This window comes from Maniola jurtina, chromosome 9, assembly GCF_905333055.1.
Source record: "Maniola jurtina chromosome 9, ilManJurt1.1, whole genome shotgun sequence".
In the NCBI taxonomy this organism is placed as follows: Eukaryota; Metazoa; Arthropoda; class Insecta; order Lepidoptera; family Nymphalidae; genus Maniola; species Maniola jurtina.
The window spans coordinates 5,322,743-5,342,710 of NC_060037.1; the positions used below are offsets into that span (position 1 = coordinate 5,322,743).

General features: G+C 38.0%; 4 protein-coding genes across 13 annotated transcripts in view; 1 reads left to right on the plus strand and 3 right to left on the minus strand.

Moving 5' to 3' along the window:
• Window positions 1-1,391, minus strand: part of LOC123868286 (sodium/hydrogen exchanger 3) — a 53,714-nt gene extending 52,323 nt beyond the window's left edge. For 2 of the 7 annotated variants that reach the window (XM_045910733.1, XM_045910729.1), the window contains exon 1: window positions 1,078-1,384. The gene's annotated coding sequence lies outside the window, so the exon portion shown is untranslated. Of the gene's footprint in view, window positions 1-1,077 lie in introns of all 7 variants that reach the window. The other 5 variants (XM_045910731.1, XM_045910730.1, XM_045910734.1 and 2 more) reach the window with 5 other exon arrangements.
• Window positions 1,392-1,469: 78 nt separating this feature from the next.
• On the plus strand, window positions 1,470-15,580 carry LOC123868293. Of its 3 annotated transcripts, none has more exons than XM_045910745.1 (11): window positions 1,470-1,630; window positions 6,154-6,303; window positions 6,988-7,053; window positions 7,668-7,808; window positions 8,347-8,610; window positions 9,259-9,403; window positions 9,863-10,004; window positions 10,289-10,487; window positions 11,966-12,104; window positions 14,340-14,515; window positions 14,999-15,580. In XM_045910745.1, exons 2-11 carry the CDS (start codon window positions 6,227-6,229, stop codon window positions 15,177-15,179), a joined length of 1,530 nt encoding a protein of 509 aa, XP_045766701.1. In that variant the 5' UTR covers window positions 1,470-1,630; window positions 6,154-6,226; the 3' UTR covers window positions 15,180-15,580. The 3 variants fall into 3 exon arrangements, with proteins under 3 accessions (XP_045766701.1, XP_045766699.1, XP_045766700.1); XM_045910743.1 differs by lacking the exon at window positions 1,470-1,630 and adding an exon at window positions 4,894-5,329 and having other exon boundaries at window positions 6,154-6,326; XM_045910744.1 differs by lacking the exon at window positions 1,470-1,630 and adding an exon at window positions 5,193-5,329.
• Window positions 15,581-15,943: 363 nt separating this feature from the next.
• Window positions 15,944-18,678, minus strand: LOC123868322 (mpv17-like protein 2). 2 transcript variants are annotated; one of them, XM_045910797.1, is made up of 2 exons: window positions 18,506-18,678; window positions 15,944-17,337 (listed from the first exon to the last, which is right to left on the minus strand). In XM_045910797.1, the coding sequence occupies exon 2, from the start codon at window positions 17,323-17,325 to the stop codon at window positions 16,696-16,698; it is 630 nt and encodes a 209-aa protein (XP_045766753.1). In that variant the 5' UTR covers window positions 17,326-17,337; window positions 18,506-18,678; the 3' UTR covers window positions 15,944-16,695. The 2 variants fall into 2 exon arrangements, with proteins under 2 accessions (XP_045766753.1, XP_045766754.1); XM_045910798.1 differs by lacking the exon at window positions 18,506-18,678 and adding an exon at window positions 18,192-18,465.
• On the minus strand, window positions 17,376-18,179 carry LOC123868323 (mpv17-like protein 2). Its single transcript, XM_045910799.1, has one exon. It carries the CDS (start codon window positions 18,091-18,093, stop codon window positions 17,497-17,499), a length of 597 nt encoding a protein of 198 aa, XP_045766755.1. The 5' UTR covers window positions 18,094-18,179; the 3' UTR covers window positions 17,376-17,496.
• Window positions 18,679-19,968: the final 1,290 nt, after the last annotated feature.

Here is a 19,968-nt window from a genome sequence, read left to right on the forward strand (position 1 = left end):
AGTAGTACCTTTGCCTCTACGAATTATTTATTTTACACTATATTACACTATACAATTATTTATTTATTATTATATTATTATTTATTTACACTATATTATTCCAAATGTTTATTAAATGGTCTTTATACCTATTATGTAGTTCTATTCATTTGAGATAAAATTAACGTCAGAGAATCTTAGTGCGAGATAATATACCTAGTTACTTTACCTACATACTTACAAAAAGAATTCTCAAATAATTCACTTATCTAAAGAATAGTCATTATGCAAAACTGCTCTAACCTACTTTGTAAAAGCTCAATAATTTCAATTAAAACAGCGAATTCAACAATGAAATGAAGCTATGCCAGATCCAATGTTATCTAGCAAGTTTACATTGTAAAATATCTTAATTCGTGGAATCATAGGATCAAAATAGATAATTATCATTAAAAACCACTTAATTTAAATGGGTCACTTTCGAAATACTATCACTCATCACAGAATATATTTGAAAACACAAAGATCTGTACATATCTTTAAATTAAAGCATCAGGTTAAAAAAGTTGGAGTTTGCGTATCAATTATGCAGCTAATGGTCTAACTTTTCGGAATGTTACAGTTTTACTGGCAATTGTTTGTTGAAAAAGGTGTTCAGTACCGTGTTTGTCAATAAATTATCCCAAAAATATGAGAATGTTGGCTGCAGTTACGTCACGACAAGGATAGTGTGTTACATAATACCATTTTTGATACTCGCATAGCTATCCGCTGTAATGCTCAATAATGTTCACTAGATAAGCTGGAAAACACACCTAATCACTCAAAGGTATCTTTAATGTACCTGTACAGAATTTTTTAATGATATGAAGTCAGTTAAATACGAGTACAGTTTCAGCAGTGCTTGCTTGGGAGACGTAAAATTTAACACGAACCTAGAATTCGCCACATATTAGTTTAGACAAAAGCCGCAAAACGTGACTGGAAAGTGTGAGGTTCTACTTAAAAACCTCGAACCTGATACAAAATTAATAATTTATCGATTTCAGGATGCCTGCGGACATTTACGTAACGTAACGTTAAAACAGGGTTACATACAGACACACAGGCAGAAATCGTTGAACCAGGAATAACTCACGAGCAGTGTTCGATCATATCACCGATCATGTGTTTGTCATGGTGGCCATATTCATGGTGTCGACTTTGGTACCACGAACGTTAAATTCGCGGTCGCGAAACTGAGTGCACTGGAATTTACTAACTTCAGTGTTCTGAATGGGTACTGTTTAATTGTACGGGGGTGTTATTTAAGCGTTTTCTATTTAGTATTACAGTATTGATCGCAAGAGGACGCGGGATCGCGCTAGCGGCAGGTTTTGCCGCGACTGGGCCGCCCGCCCGGCGCAAATCGCGCCCTTCACGACTGCGCGCCGCTGCGCTGTTTTGTTTGCCCCTCCCCCCTTGTACCCTCCTTCGGAGAATTTTGAATCCCGATCCACGTGAATAACTCTGTCAATATATAACTATCCAATGAATCTTTACATACATATATCTTGAGCTTAAAATAGTCTGCGACATCAGTGCCCGCGGGCTGTGTACCTAGTTACTCCATAGATACCGGCCTCCATGTTGTCTCGTCTTGTTATTGAAGGTACGAGTACCTACGCGTTCAGATGTTTAATTTCCCACGAGGTTTATTACATTATTAGGCAGATAAATGAATAAATTACCAGTCTAAGCTTATTTACCTCATATCTCCAAGCAGAAACTGTTTTTGTTGTCTGCAAGATGATAGATTATTATCAGGGTAAACCAACATCGAAAAATTACATGGCATATTTTGAAACATACCTCAATACTTATACTAAACATAATATAAGTACCATATATTATATTTAAATTTGAAAAGCGTGACGGAAGCAGTTTAGTAAGAAGTCATAATATTATGCATTCAGAGTGTAACATTTGAAAAAACGTCACATGGCGTAGCGCGACGGCTGTACAACGCTCTTCCGGAATCTAAAGGAATCTCAAACATTTTCCTTTGCCAGCTATAAAACGCGATTTTCACCTGTCTTTTCAAACCTCATTTAGTCAACGTTTTCTTTATATTATAGGTTTTTTCAGTCCTGTATCGAGAACTTGGTAAAATAGGTATTGAAATAATGTTAACAGAATAATCTAGTTCGACTGCTTAATTTTTCGGTGGGTCATGTTTTTTTAATTTTTACTCTGGTAAATATGAATATTTCTTAAATTTTTTTTGTAGGTCGTAGATTTTAATATTTAAGTTACCTATCCCTCGTGAACGTACCTACGAATATTTGTCTATTATTGTATGAGTTGGAGAACCTAATCCGGGATTTAGGTCATAGTCCACCACATTGGCCAAGTATGGACACCACCGGGGGCATTATGGAGAACTGTCAGTCATGCAGGTTCCCTCACATTGTTTTCCTTCATCGTTAAAGCATACAGTGGAGTACAATCATGAAAATAAATACTAATCCAGCAAAGGTTATGCTAACAAAGTCGCGTGCAACTATAAACTAGATAATGCGATGTCAACAGCGAGCATTCAGTGCAAGACAATCATTGTAATGGCCACGATGGTAAAGGGAGCATCGATCCAAATTCCAATATTACATTGGACTTCGGGAATCCGACTGAAAACATTGAAGTAATATCTTATTTCTCAATATTACTAGCTGACGCCTGCGACTTCGTCGATTTAGGTTTTTCAAAATCCCGTAGGAACCCGTTTCCCGTTTGATTTCCGGGATAAAAAGTTGTCTATGTCAGTTCCGGGATGTAAGCTACCTCTGTACCGAATTTCACATAAATCGGTTAAACGGATGGGCCTTTAAGAATCCCGTGAGAACTGTTTGATTTTTCATGATAAAAGTAGCCTATGTCCTTTCCCAGGGTGTAAGCTAATTCTGTACCAAACTTCATCAAAAACGGTTAAACTGTTGGGCCGCAAGTAGTCTTTAGGAATCCCGCGGGAACTCTTTGATTTTCCGGGATAAAAAGTAGCCTATGCCCGTCTCCGGGATATAAGTTAACCCTTGTGCCAAACGTCAGAATCGTTTACACACAGGACAGACATCGGACAGACAGACAGACACACTTTCGCATTTATAATATTAGTATGGAAGTATGGATAGTATGGATAGATGTTAGGACGACCGAAAACAACTAAGTAGCCTACATTGTATAACTACCTAACACGAACATAATTATAGGTTTTGCCTATATTGTATCGGCTGTCATAGCGCTAGGTCACGGATTCGATTCCCGACTGAGTCGATTTGGAAACAATTCCAAAATGCTCACGATCAAATAATATGTTTTCTAAATCATTCATAGATGGTGCTGTCCGTCATTATTTTGTAATGTTGTACAGCTATTAGAGCGAACATAATATTGATTATAATACCTACTATCAGCAAGTCTATACATCCACTGCTGGAAATCTAGTCCTTTGTAGGGACTTCCACACACCACGGTCTTGCGCCGCGGCGCCGCCTAAAATCAGCGGCTCCCTATGACTCGTTTGATATCGTCTGTGATGAATGATGATGATGATAAATATTAAAAAGTCCGACAGCTTGACAGTGAACTGGTTCAGTCAAAAATTAAATCTGCTTTCAAAAACGGACGTGTGCTCAATCACTTTGAAATTGGAGCTGTTGTTATAAGGGCGGATTGGTGTCATGAACTAGATTTCCAACTTCCGACTATTTCAACCATGCTTCTGTAACTATTAATTCAGCGCTCTGTTAGTTTACCCGTGCATTAAGGTTCATTTGCGGAAACGGGAAATCTGAAAGCAATCTCTTTATATTTTATGCATAGTGAATTAACTTCCACAAGACTGATTCTCTTTGGTTGCTTTTCTTAGTTAAAAATAATCGACCAAGTGCGAATCAGTGTCGCACACGAAGTATTCCCTATCATCGTACGTGATGTTATTTATTTATTTTATTTATTTATTGTATTTACATAATTCTTACAACTATTTACATTGTATTCTTAGCGCCCTGAAGTCTTGGCGACTTGTCTGGGCGCTGCACATTCCTCTAAAAATTAACTAAGTATATGAAATACGGGTGAGACTACACAGTACACTCAATACAATATTATGTCGGTATAAGATATATTCACCATTTACGGATTTTTCCCTTTACTTGTGCTATAAGACTGTAGAACTTGCCTTGCATGATGCTAAGTCAACGAGAACTTCTTACTTCTCGTCGAGAAGTACTTTTGGGACATGACAGACAGACAGTTTTAGGGTCCGTAACTCAAAAGGAAAAAGGAACCCATATCGAATCACTTCATTGTCTGTCTATCGTGTCTGTTAAATAATGAAAACCTATAGACTACTTCCCGTTGTTTTCTTGGAGAAATAGGGACGCCTGTAAATTGAAAAGGTTTTAATTAAATCCAATCAACAGACAAGAAACTAATCACTCTGCTCTACTGTGTCATGTTAGTTAGTTAGTGTTTAAACAAGTTTGTACCTCCCCCTATAGCTTTATTAAAGAACTTTCCCCTGTGTACTAGGAAGTGAACGCTCTCGGCTCTGACATGCTCCTAACAATATTAATAACTATTTATTGACGTCATCGAGAATGTACCCACTCGTACTGAGTGACGTCCCTACAATATACATCAACAGCAATAACACGTGCAAGTTCGTCTTAAAATATCCCAATGATACCGATTTGGGTACGCTACTTAGTACTTACCTATTAGATATAGTTATAAAGTACTTATTTGGTAATTTTGCTAGTAGCTGTTTAAAATGATCTATTTACCTACGACACCAGAGGTTCCGTAAGCACCCTTTGTGTACGCAACCCTGTAAATGCAAATTGCATCGTTACAATTTCCAATTGATTTTTGTATGGATTTAAAAATTAAAATTCCAATCCTTGCCTGTCCATGTCAACAACTATTCAAAGTGAAGGCTAAAGAATTAGCATCACCATAATCACACTACAATTAACAATCACTTATGAAATGAGATATCCAAGTCCCGAGACATTGTTACCGCATATAGCATCAGATATCTCTGAATGTCACGTCTAAAATGCCGTCTGGAGTAATTTTTATCGTGCATATTCCCTCGAGCAACTACGAACACGTCCTTAGATTCGGCAAACCGAAAGAGTTATTGCCGATAGAGGATTCTGCTTCGAAGAAATGCTTTTTGGAAGTGGAATTGAGAAATAAAAAGTCTAAAAGTATTCCGATACATCTAACACAGAGCTTCTACGGTGAGAATTATAATCCGACGTTGGAAAACATAAATGAAGACGACGAATTTATTACCATGGAAAGCGTGAGTATTTTTAACCCTCGACCCAAAAAGAGGGGTGTTATAAGTTTTACGCGTGTATCTGTCTGTGGCATCGTAGCTCCTAAACTAATGAACCGATTTTAATTTAGTTTTTTTTGTTTGAAAGGTGGCTTGGTCGAGAGTGTTCTTACTTCTTAGCTATAATTTAAGAAAATCAGTTCAGCCGTTTGAAAGTTATCAGCTCTTTTCTAGTTACTGTAACCTTCACTTGTCGGGGGTGTTATAAATTTTTAATTTACACTTGTATCAGAGTAACATTGAGTGCAGTTTAAAAATATAAACTGTAAAATGTGAACGTAGACAGATGTAGATAAATACCTTTTTTTTGGCGAGGGGTAAATCTTTACCCCATCGGGTTATGTGGGGTTTCTACCCACGAAAACCCTCTCAGTGGGCATCCTCAGCACATATCGTGAGGCTCCGAGAACAATAAACTATAACTAAATATCTAGTTATGTTATTTTTTTTTATTGTAATATAGGGTTGGAGTCTAGGTTGGAGCACGTTTGCCAAGAAGGTGCTTAATGATGATTTGGCTGAATATCATCGTCATCTACTATAAATACCTACTAATTACTATACATCTATATTTAATCTTAAAAAAGTTTTGAAGCCAATTTTCATCCCTCTTGCCAATTGGTAAAGACCACGGTGCAATTTCAGAATTTTATGAGTATTATTTTTTTCACCTCCTCCTGAATCTCCTCATATTTAATGGACGGTCTTGGACCCATCACTATACGGCGTAAAAAACTTTTGTGGTAGTAGATTTTTTTTAGATTTTTTACTTTAGGTATTCTCTACAGATATTGCAAGAGCTGCTACGAAAACTAAACGTAGAGCCTGTGGTGTGGGTGAGTGACAAACTCGGCAATTACTATGAGGTTGAATTCCCGTTGCCTACGGGGGATCGTTGCGAGACCATGCTTCATTGCCTCACGCAACTGGGCATTGGGGTACGCAATAAATCCATTGTCAGGTGAGTTAAAATTATTTAACAGTTTATTTCATCTTGTATACTTAAGTTATATTTTTTAATTTATAGATTAGCGCTTGGCTGCAATCAGAGCGGCTAGCAAGTGATGATGCAGCCTAAGATGGAACATGCTGGCCTAGGACATGCCTATATCTCAACTTGAAGGTAGTTGTTAAAGGAGGAGGGGAAGACTGATTCCGGAAGGGCGTTCTTTTATAATCTAGCGGTTCGAATTAAAAACGAGGAGGCAAATCGCTTCGTTCGTGTCTGTGGAATCGACTACGTACGGGTGCAGATCTTGACGATACCTTGTGGTATAGAATACTAGAAAAATGATAGAAGGAACCAGGTCAAAAAGTTCTTGGACGCACTCTCCGAAATATATCGTGAAGAATACTGATAGACAGAAATACCTACCAATAAATCTACTTATGAATGGTTTGTTGGGAAGTTTCTGTTATTTTTAGTGAGATTATTATTATTATACTTAATTAAAATAGTTTTTTGAAGTTTTCTCGTATAGATCAGAACACCTGACGAAAAATACTTTCTAGCTTATTGATGACTTACTTGGGTATCATTTGCTAAGACTAGAGTGCTGATGCATATAACTTTTTCGTAATTTTACGTATTTAGAAAATGTATCGATTTTAATATTTTGCAGTGTTCTGCCATGTAATGTGGTACATTCAGCTATAGACTTTGGCGAAGATGATGATGACTCAATGCAGTAAGTTTAGTTTTAATTCCTTTTCTATTAGGTATAATTTCATTCCAAGTAGCTAGTTTTACCTCCAAGTAGGTAAAAGCGATTTAGGCATTGGTACACATAATTTTAGTGATTTGTAAGTATATAGGTACGTTACATAAATGTGACCTAAACTTGTTACCTAACAAGGTCAACCTAATAGGCAAAGTTATAGGGTAAAGGACAAGTTTGAACGCCTGAATCTAATCTAATCGATCAATCTTCTATGAATAATAGTGTAGTAGGTACGTAGGTAGAGTGCTAGGAAAGTTCTAAAGAAATACCTACCTTATGATACTTTAATTATATCAAAGTTGTAGTAGGTAAGTCAAAAGGAAAAGGTGACTGAGTGACTGATCGTGGACTGATCTGTCAACGCACAGCTCATGCTACCTAACTACTGGACGAATCCGCTCGTTCCCACTAGTTCAACTGATTAGTTATTATGACATAAACATCATCCGCTAAGGCTTATGAAAATTCAACGCCTGGGTAAAATAGGGGTTTAAAATTTGTGTAGTCCGCGCGAAGTCGCATGCATAAGTTTGTTTTAAATTATTTAAATTCCAGTAAGAAATATGGTAATTTTTTTCTAGGAAGAATAATGAAGACGCTAAACGCTGGCGAAGCTTTGTGGAATCGATTCGATCAAAGCTGACAGTGAAACAAGTAGTTGACGGCGTCCGGGGCGGTGGAGAACTATCATTCGATTATCTCACTTTGATAATAACTGCCGAGTAAGTATTTAGACAGTTAGCCAGGCTTTGAAAAACACAATGCGTCATGGACAGCAAGAACGACAGTGTGCTTCAACGGCTCCCTGATACCAAATAGCGGTGAGCGCCTGGTCTTACAGGGTCCCTGGGTTTGATTCCATTCCAGGCAGGAACAATTTTATTTATAAATTTTAAATAGTCTAGTCTAGTCTGGTGGAATGTTTGTCGTTGCTGTTATTTTACTACCCTACCGGCAAAGACAAGGAACCCACTGCAAGGAGATTTTGCAGTGGATACGTTACATAGGTTGAATCTAAACTTTAGGCACGGGTTTAAAAAGCTGCCATAGGTACTCCTTCAAGGTTAGCCCGCTTCTATCAGTCTGCAAGCATCAGTCATCATCATCATTTGCACTCGATCGCTAATTTGCCCTGAAATAAATCGGTAACTATAAAACTACCGCACATCTACTTTATTTAAAAGTTGGGTAGGTACTTAATAGATCGGCGCGCTTTGCTTGAACTGAAAACGAAGTATTTGCCTTACCATTTTTGTAAAGTTCCCTAGCAGCTCTAGGCCTGGTAGAAAACAACGCGTCAAACATTGTAGCCGCCATGTTGGTTTCGCCACTCATGGGGCCAGTGATGTCCATAACCTTCGGAACAATCATCGCTGACCGGAGTCTAGTGCGGAGTGGATTTGAGAGCCTCATCCTTGGAATGTTCCTGTCTCTACTATTTGGATTTATTTTTGGACTTATATTGGGAACCACTGAAATGCCTTGGGGATTTGGTGACTGGCCTACTGAGGAAATGAAATCGAGGTGGGTTTATAAAAATACTATTACCTAATCCAATTGTACCTTTCGATTACTTATATTTTATTACACATTTGGTTTGACACCTCGCGTGATTGTGCACGCACCAACCGCTTAAGGAAACAAGTGTAAATTAAAAATTTTCAACACCCCCGACAAATCATTTTCAAATAAATAATTATGTATATCTAGGCAACGTCTATCTTGACAGCTTGACATTTGTCAATTGACACTTGAATATTATGAACCTAAGGGTTATCTAACCTTCTTTTCTACAAGAAAACTAGAAAATAGCTAATAACTTTTAAACGGCTGAACCAATTTTTTTGGATTATAGCTAAGAACACTCTTGATCAAGCCACCTTTCAAACAAAAAAAAGTAAATTCAAATCGGTTCATTCGTTTAGGCGCTACGATGCCACAGACAGATACACAGATACACAGATACACACGTCAAACTTATAACACCCCTCTTTTTGGGTCGGGGGTTAAAAAAAGACAGCGTTATTTTTCTCAATAGCAATTACCTAGTGCATTAAGTAGGCACGTTGTAAAGATAGAGGTTATTAAGCTAAATTTAAGTTTGTTGCTCCCTCAGAATAGGGGTGGCTCTCTTCTATTCAAGGGTTGCTCCTATTCGTTTTGATTTTTCAGAGGTAACGTCCGCTCGTTGTGGATGGGTGTGCTTTGGGCCCTGACCTCTGGCACGGGCGTGGCGCTCGCCCTACTGCAAGGCAGCGCCGGACCGCTGATAGGCATCGCTATATCGGCCTCTTTGCTACCACCGGTTGTGAACTGCGTAAGTAGATTTTTGATTGTTCTACTTTTTTACGAGTATCTGCCTAACCTACATATAATTTTATGAGTACCAAATTCAAACGGAGAAATGCCTCAGTGGTTAATACGCGTTGATCCTGGTTCGAACTCAGGTCTGGCATTTCTTAATTTTCAATAAAACTTATTTATTTTGGGAGAAGAGCATTAAGACCTAACTAGTGTCGCATGTAATGTAACCTTGTCCCCACTTATCCCTAATTTGAGGCTTCATAATCTTCATTTGGTTGACGTTTATAAAACTTCCTTAGTCCCTAGTCCCAAGAAACTTTATAATGCATACACATGTACTTTCCAATAACGGGCATAGGTACTCACTACGAGTATAAATGAACAAATCATTTTTCGGTGCACGTCAAACGAGCATGCAAAATAATACTCATGAGAGTTAGACAGTTAAGACATTTATCCCGTTTACCTCCAGGGCTTGTACTGGGCGTTAGCGTGCATATGGCTTTTGTATCCAGGTGTGAAGATACCCCACATCAAAGGCGAGCCGTATTACGGTAATTCGTCTTACGTGCCGCTTTACCACCCCTACTTGCCTATCGAATTTGCTGTCAACGGTAAGATGATTAGTACCTACTACCTACCCTGTGTTAGCACCTAACTACAATTATTATGTAGCATGGTTTCTTACGTCTACCTAGTTTTTGATTTGTGAGCAGAAGTGAGTCGCCAATGTGTGGATGATGATGACCATGATTAGGTAGAATAGATAGATTTTTATAACTACCTAGGTACTTGAAATTTTTTGAAAGCTGTAGATACACAAAAAGCACGAGAACAAGGAACAAGCTTTTTTTAAATTAGGAGTTTTGAAAATCTTCCACACGAATTCTTCCCCCAGGTATCGTCAGCTGCTGCCTAACGATTGTCAATGTGATATGCATATTCATAACAGCAATCATGTTCCTGAAAATCAAGGAAGTGGCAGCACCTTACACCTCCACACCTGATCTTAGAAGATTCTGGGAGCAGGACATCAAAGTGGCGAGGGAAGCCAATCGAGCCACCTTGCAGCGGGCTGAAGACGACGAACGTACGGAGTAGGTATTGTGTGATAATGTACTCGTAATTCGTATCCAATGGTGTACATGGGGAACCCAGGGTAATGGTAGGTCGTATAGAAATGAGCCTTGAGCTATTTTAACCAGCCGTTAGCAGTGCTTTTATGAACACTTACCACAAATTTTCAAATTGGATATAGCTAGAAAATCTAGGTACCTATTTACTAAGTAGGTACAATCTACTAGTACCTATAGCCAGATTATGCAAAATATTTTAATTTAGATAGGCTTTGATTTCCATCTTCGTGGACCGACGGGAAATTGCGTTCTAACCGGATGTGGCCGCCCGTCGCCAGACTTGATGACCTCCGATCGGATATGAATGACATAATAGGGCCAACTATTGAACTAGCAATAAATGACAAAAAATAATAAAGTATGAATAAACTTGGTAATATAACACAGCGTTTCCATCATCATCATAGGCAGTACAACTCTTTGAAGGCAAGGGTCTGCTCCAAAATATCTATCGCGAAAATCTAGCGATATAGACAGGTAGAGCTGTCTGTAAAGCGGTACTCCTTATTCCAAACCCTTGGATGAACAAGTGTAAATTAAAAATTTATAACACACCCCCGACAAGTGAAGGTTACAGTAACTAGAAAAGAGCTGATAACTTTCAAACGGCTGAACCGATTTTCTTAAATTATAGCTAAGAAGTAAGAACACTCTCGACCAAGCCACCTTTCAAACAAAAAAAAAACTAAATTAAAATCGGTTCATTAGTTTAGGAGCTACGATGCCACAGACAGATACACAAATACATACGTCAAACTTATAACATCCCTCTTTTTGGGTCGGGGGTTAATTAAACACTAAATCATCCATGTCCGAACCGCATAGCCCATATGCCCATACCAGATTGAACTAGATTATGGGATCTTTCGATTTAATCCTGAATCGACGATATGTCAAATATTAGGCTATGGGTGACGTAAAATCAAAGAAAAATAGGCTATTCATAGGCTACCTAGCGTCAAATGTAGGAACATTTGACGCCTGCCAGTGACGTCGAAGCCTCGACGTTTTGTTACAAGTTGCCCTGTGACTATGCCCATACGTCATTCCACTATGGGATCAACAAATGCCGCTGAAGTTTATTCCTATTGTATCAATGGGACCAACCCTTTTTTAACCCCCGACCCAAAAAGAGGGGGAAGTTTGACATGTGTATCTGTGTATCTGTCTGTGGCATCGTAGCTCCTAAACTAATGAACCGATTTTGATTTAGTTTTTTTTTGTTTAAAGGTAAGGATCGAGAGTGTTCTTAGCTAGAATCCAAGAAAATCGGTTCAGCCGTTTGAAAGTTATCAGCTCTTTTCTAGTTACTGTAACCTTCACTTGTCGGGGGTGTTATAAATTTTTAATTTACACTTGTTTGTGTGAAGAATCAGCTTATTAGTTCTTAGTCCACATGATTAGGGTTAGGTTATGGCTCACATTTTGTTGGTTTTTAGGTTAGTTTTGGAAGATTTAAACCAGAACGATGACGAAGAAATAAAGGAACGTTTGGAAGCTGCTGTTCAGGAAGCGCTCGATGACGAGACTTACAGGAAAGTCAAAAGGATGAGTTATCAAAGCCATAATGCTGATGAGGTAAATATAGAATTGATTAAAACTTGAAAGGTAAATAGCTAGTAGGAACCAATGTGCCTACCATCGCATTGCCCGCATTGTTGGATTCAGCAATGGCAATTTGACGACGTCGTATCCGTGTTCTGTCATCAAAATCATAACCACAGAGTGTTTAGGGTACCTATAGTTATAGTTCGCAATAGGTCGACGAGGCAATCGGGGTGGGGACGCCCCACACACCCGCACAACCCGCGCGCTAACCCGGTGCGGAATAGCGCGGGTGTGCGGGGCGTCCCGCCGCCTCATACCCCGATTGCCATGTCGACCTGTCGCGATATAAGTCCTATAGTAGTCCAAATCGTGACAATCGTTAAGTGCTATAGCAGTACTATATCACCGGTTCGTATGTTTTGGACTGCTATAGGAATGTATAGGACTTACCTACTTACGGTTGTTATGGTTTGGACTGCTATTAGCACTTACGGTTGTTATGGTTTGGACTGCTATTAGCACTTACGGTTGTTATGGTTTGGACTGCTATTAGCACTTACGGTTGTTATGGTTTGGACTGCTATTAGCACTTACGGTTGTTATGGTTTGGACTGCTATTAGCACTTACGGTTGTTATGGTTTGGACTGCTATTAGCACTTACGGTTGTTATGGTTTGGACTGCTATTAGCACTTACGGTTGTTATGGTTTGGACTGCTATTAGCACTTACGGTTGTTATGGTTTGGACTGCTATTAGCACTTACGGTTGTTATGGTTTGGGCTGCTATTAGCACTTACGGTTGTTATGGTTTGGACTGCTATTAGCACTTACGGTTGTTATGGTTTGGGCTGCTATTAGCACTTACGGTTGTTATGGTTTGGACTGCTATTAGCACTTACGGTTGTTATGGTTTGGACTGCTATTAGCACTTACGGTTGTTATGGTTTGGACTGCTATTAGCACTTACGGTTGTTATGGTTTGGGCTGCTATTAGCACTTACGGTTGTTATGGTTTGGACTGCTATTAGCACTTACGGTTGTTATGGTTTGGACTGCTATTAGCACTTACGGTTGTTATGGTTTGGGCTGCTATTAGCACTTACGGTTGTTATGGTTTGGACTGCTATTAGCACTTACGGTTGTTATGGTTTGGACTGCTATTAGCACTTACGGTTGTTATGGTTTGGACTGCTATTAGCACTTACGGTTGTTATGGTTTGGACTGCTATTAGCACTTACGGTTGTTATGGTTTGGACTGCTATTAGCACTTACGGTTGTTATGGTTTGGGCTGCTATTAGCACTTACGGTTGTTATGGTTTGGACTGCTATTAGCACTTACGGTTGTTATGGTTTGGGCTGCTATTAGCACTTACGGTTGTTATGGTTTGGACTGCTATTAGCACTTACGGTTGTTATGGTTTGGACTGCTATTAGCACTTACGGTTGTTATGGTTTGGACTGCTATTAGCACTTACGGTTGTTATGGTTTGGACTGCTATTAGCACTTACGGTTGTTATGGTTTGGGCTGCTATTAGCACTTACGGTTGTTATGGTTTGGGCTGCTATTAGCACTTACGGTTGTTATGGTTTGGGCTGCTATTAGCACTTACGGTTGTTATGGTTTGGGCTGCTATTAGCACTTACGGTTGTTATGGTTTGGACTGCTATTAGCACTTACGGTTGTTATGGTTTGGACTGCTATTAGCACTTACGGTTGTTATGGTTTGGACTGCTATTAGCACTTACGGTTGTTATGGTTTGGACTGCTATTAGCACTTACGGTTGTTATGGTTTGGACTGCTATTAGCACTTACGGTTGTTATGGTTTGGGCTGCTATTAGCACTTACGGTTGTTATGGTTTGGACTGCTATTAGCACTTACGGTTGTTATGGTTTGGACTGCTATTAGCACTTACGGTTGTTATGGTTTGGACTGCTATTAGCACTTACGGTTGTTATGGTTTGGACTGCTATTAGCACTTACGGTTGTTATGGTTTGGGCTGCTATTAGCACTTACGGTTGTTATGGTTTGGGCTGCTATTAGCACTTACGGTTGTTATGGTTTGGACTGCTATTAGCACTTACGATTGTTATGGTTTGGACTGTTATTAGCACTTACGGTTATTATGAATTGGACCGCAATTTTGTAGACCGTTCATAATCATTTGCCTTGCTCGCCAGAAGAAATCCTGTACCTATCTGAATTTATGTATAGGTAGCTACTTAAGTTTTATAAACACCTTATACATATCTCTACCAGGTAATCCGCACGATTGGCCTACAACCAAGATCCCCTGCATCCATCCGATCCAGCCTCGTCGCGTCCGGCCGAGCCACACCTCAGACTAGAGGATCCAACATGAACGACATCGCGGCTTTGGACAAACTGCTGACCTCGCTGCTTGGTCTCCAACACAAGAGAACCAGATCTTTTAGGTACCAACATAACATACAGAAAGAAGTAGATTGTACGTGTACCCCTACTCCTTAGCTAAACGCTGATACATAAAATACCTATAGGTTTGCTCTAATGCCAGGCGCGCGTCGGTCACGCTTTGGCTATTTGTTTGATGCTGCGATTGTTCGTGGGCACTTAATATTCAGGGTGACCAGCCTACTTGCTTGCTCCCACTGATTTTGCCAAGATGTTTTTTGAACTGGATTTTCGCCATTTTGGCGTTGGTAGCTGCAGTAAACGTTCGCAAAACTAAAGTGTCAATTTTAATACTCGGTACGCTCGGTGGGTCGCTTCGAATCGATACAAAAATAGCCGTTTTTTTGTATGGTGTACCTCTTGCAGCATACTTAGTTGTAAATTCTATTTCAGTGGTTACTCTCTATTCATTAAAAATAGGTACACTTCTCTAAATTGGTACCTATCCTACATCGGCTACTTACCTCTCAATATCATTGTTCCAGGTCACATTTCGGGACACCAAGGGCAAGCCGACTGCCGACTTTGAATGAACTGGGACGGAACAGGCGAACAGAGTCGTGGCCGGAGAGAATATTCGAAGACTCCGTCGTTCGCAACGTTCTTAACAGCGTGAGAGCCAGCAAGAGCTCTGCTGTTGAAGAGCCATTTTTGACACCTCAATAAAGTTATAAGATCGCATGAAAGCAGTAGTATTGCAATAAATGTAGGTAACTACTTAAAGTGGAAATAAAATAGGGCACGCCCGATGCTGCTGAAGTCGCATTTTCAGCACTTCCGTTGCCCTAAGAAACAGTACATTTAGCAACAAGCACTGGACAATAGGCGTTATGTTGTGGCCAATACTTACCTACTTTAGACGATAAGGGCTGGGGCCTGTATGCCCATAGCATATCCATATTGTTTTATTTTCATCATGCATTTTCTACGAGGATTTTTTTTAATTATTCATAATTTTTAGGGTTCCGTACCTCAAAAGGAAAAACGGAACCCTCATAGGATCATTTGTTGTCTGCCTGTCTGTCCGTTCGTTATCCGAAAACCGTTTTGTGGTTAGGTATATCACAGAAAAAGTTTAATGTGTTTCAATTTTCAAAGTAAGATAACTATAGCAAGTGGGGTATCATATCGTATGAAAAAATATCTGTCTTAGAATATACAGGTGAGCTTTACCTGTATATTCTAAGACAGATTTTATTTATTTTTATGCATAATAGTTTTGATTTCGGGAAAATGTCGGGAGAAATACCCCGAGTACGGAACCCTCAGTGCGCGAGGCTGACTCGCACTTGGCTGGTTTTTTTTAATGAAACTAGAATTTCATTTTGATTCATTACATATGTGAATCAAACCTTAGGGGATATAAATAGGGGATGTTGGGGAATCCCATCAGGCCAGGCTTTTTGATAAAAGCAATAATGTTACAACTCTTTGATAACAATGCATACATATAATAATTTATGAGCATTATGATATAGTGACAATTACTTAAGTAAATCTCTAGCTATCATTATCACATTATATAAATGCGAAAGTGTGTGTTTGTTGGTCTTTCAATCGCGTCGAAACAGAGCAATGAATCACGTGATTTTTTGCATGGATACCATAGAGATATTAGTATAATAGGTCCATGATGGGTACAGTTAAAGTCCTGGAGAATGACGTAGGCTACTTTTTTTCCGGAAAATCAAAAAGTTCCCACCGGATTGTTCAAAACCTAAATCCACGCGAACGAAGTCGCGGGCACCAACTATTACTTAATAAAAATATTTAAAATATTATATTATACTAAGTAATGCCTGTGACCTCATTCGCGGGGATTCAGATTTTTTAAATCCATGGGAACTATTAGATTTTCCCAAATTAAATTAACCTATAATTATCTCCATATTTATCTTCAATTTGTAAGCTCTTTGCCTTTCGCCAAAATCGGCTAATTGGATGGACTATCAAAAGGTAACAGACAGACAAGCATACTTTCGCATTTATAATATTAGCATGGGGTAATACCAACACTTCATGTTATTATACATATTTATGTACAATAGCCACAGCCCAGCTGCATTTTGCTATAAAATGTAAACTGTAGAACTACTTATACTATTTTCTTAAACATTATATTACAGTACGAAATTGACTTCATTGTGCTATTAAAAATAAAATTATTCTTAATTGACCTCCGTCATGATATTGCATCTTTAGTTACAGTTTTTAGTGATTTATTGTGCTTCACTTGCGATGTGTAAACATCATATCCTAAAGAAATGGTGTTATCATACAAAACTCTATACCTAGTTGGCAAGAAATAAAAGTTAATAATTTGTGCTGGAGGCCATACCATCCATTCAGCTCTATACAAAGTGATGAATTTGCCTCCAACTTCCTCTTTAAAATTAGTTAAAGGTTCCTTTTCAAATATAGCTAAACTACCGAAGAAAGTTATAATCATAATTGGTGAAAAAATTAGTTGATCAAGCAATAGCTTTTTCGTTACCATCTCAATAGACTTGCCTATTATAAACCTATCTAGGATTTTGTACCAGTGGTGGCAAAGTATTCCAACACCTATTCCAGAAAAGGCCATATGCATAGTTCGTTTGGGATCATATTTCTCTATTTCTTCAGTATACACTTCATATGTTTGTTCCATAATATCACCAACAGATGACAACGTCAATGATATGGTAACATTTGTGTAAAATAAATATTTATCACTAAAAGCCACTTTCACTACTCTTCCTATTCTTGAAAAGGCACTAAACGTTCGGACGTTGCTGGCTAGTCGTCGCCAAGTTACTGCTATGAGTTGCATTTTATTCTAAATCTGAAAAAAAAAAACATATTATCAGAAAAACAACTTGATATTTAAAACAAGTTTATTTTAAAATTAATGAACAAAACAGTTGAGGGTTCATGTACATAACGCTTTTATTGTCTTTATAATTTTCATATATCTTAAAACCTAGCAAAAGTTAAGAAAAATCTAATTTTCGTTTTTCTCAACATATTTTTTAGTCTTACTGTGTTTTACATGGGAAGTATAAATATCATATCCCAAAGATATTGTGTTATCATAAAGTACTCTGTATTTTGTTGGCAAGAAATAAAAGTTTATGATTTGTGCTGGCGGCCAAACTACCCATTCAGCTTTATACAGTATCCAGAACTTCTCATGTACTTCATCAGTGAAATTTTCAATTGGATTATCTTCGAATATTGCTACAGTGGCAAAAAAGGATAGGATAATGATAGGTGACCATATACATTGATCAAGGATTAGTTTCTTTATGACATTCTGTATTGTACGCTTTTTTATTATTTTATCCAAAAATTTGTACCAGTGGTGACATAGTACACCAGCTGTGCATCCAGAAAATGCCATATGTGCTGTACGCTTAAAGTCAAATTTATTAATTTCTTGTCTATAGAACTCATAACTTTGCTCTAACAAATCACCTGTACTTGATATAGCTATTGACAGTACAACATTAGTGTAAAATAAGTTTGTTTCGCTGAAGGCCTGATTTACTGCTTGTTTGTAAAATTTGAATGTTTTTCCTATTAATCTTCTCATAGCCATGAGCAGTACATAATTAGTATATAACAGTCATAGCCTAGAAAAAAATTAGAATTAATTGTGTTAAAGTAAATAGTATTGTAAGTCATTTACCCATTTACCTTTTATTTTAATCACTTCCTCACCTAACAGGACTTGAATACTTTAACAGTTCTTAACAGACCCTAACCTTCAAAGTCCAAATTGAATCACTAACCAGCTTGACATAGAGATTCTGTTTATATAAGATGTAATAAGGATGTAATGATGTAATATGAATAATTCAGATTGTGTAGTAAGAAGAGCTGATGCGTAATATTTTACACTATATTTTTAAATGAAGCTCATAATGTTTTAAAACAAAGTAGACTTATGAAAGTCACTAATTAAAATTACATATTAGTTCGGTACTTAAAATGAAATGATTAAAACTTACCGGCAACAATCAGAACACAAAATCTTTGTGTACTCAACTTAGAAACACAAACACGGGAATAGCAATGTTATTCATACTGAGTCTATTTTTAAAATTGTTAATTTTTATTATAACCTCACAATAATGAGAAAGTGATGAAGTTCAGACTGGTATATATAGTGATCTGTGGTTCGAAGAATGGTTTTTTTTTTCTCTCTCTCGTCTGGCTTTACAAAGATTAGCCAATGTCTTTGTAGTTATTTGTAACAAGTTAGTTGTATGTTAGTTATACTAAGAAACTATACAAGTATGGACCCCGTCTGTGCCGGCGCTCGCCGACATACGCACGGCACCCCCTTATAGCGCTTTACAGTCAGTTTTAACAAAAAAACACTCCAAAAAGGCAGAGCACGCCCGCTAGCTAACACCAACACAGACGAAGTCCTCGAAGAATGGTTCGCTGTAATGGTTCGATTCGAACTATAATCTATATATTTCTTGTACTCAATCAGCTGTTTTCTATTCGGTACTAGGGATGCCCGATCTTTCGATGCGATGCCGATTTTTGAATCGATTCTCAGATCATGGCATAGCATAGACCACCAAGACCCAAGACCATAAACATGTTATTGGTCTATGGCCGAAGTCAAATAATATGTTCATGAGGCCTTAAAGGACTGTTATCCAGGGCCGTAAAATAAATTAAAAAAAAAAAAATATGTTCATGCAGAGCCACCAAAAAAACGAGGTAAGGCCTTGATCTTTCAAATCGATAGGCAAGGCAGGTTCAAAAAGGCTAGAATCCAGAGCCGTAAAAGCAGTTTTACAAAATCCCAAAGCGAATCAGGCTATCAGGCTCATAAGGGCTAAAGCCAGAGCAGGCCCGTGACACCTTTAGTTCTTTCTTAGCCGCAAAGCGCTAGTATCGCAACAAGCTGCAGCCATATTCTTTTTTCTAGTCGATGGCCATATACATAGACTCTGTGGCATACTATTCTCTCGTTAGAGAGTAGTATGTACCTTGCTCTGTGGTATATATACTGGGAAGTAGACGTGGGTCGTTACGTCATTTTTAAGAAACGTAACGAAATCAGTGACTTGGTCGGCGTCACCTGTTTCGAAACTAGTGATTTTTGTAACTAGTTTTGTAATTTTTTTTCAGCTTCTGTGATTGTTTACATTAACCTCCACCAACTATACCGTTACACACGAAACGAAAATAGCTTAAATCACTATCTTTGTTTGTAGTTATAGGTACAGTTATATCAATAAATTAACTTCCCTTCATACTTTATTCAGGCTTAGGACTGACTGCATTAAATGTATTTATGGTTGATTAGTGTTTAATAGGAAACTTGTAGGAAACTATGATTTTATAAAATTATTAATGCAGGCGTATTTAGAAGTTGATTTGATTGTATATACAATGATCATTTATATTTACAATTTATTTACAATTTTGATATATTTACAGTTTATTTACA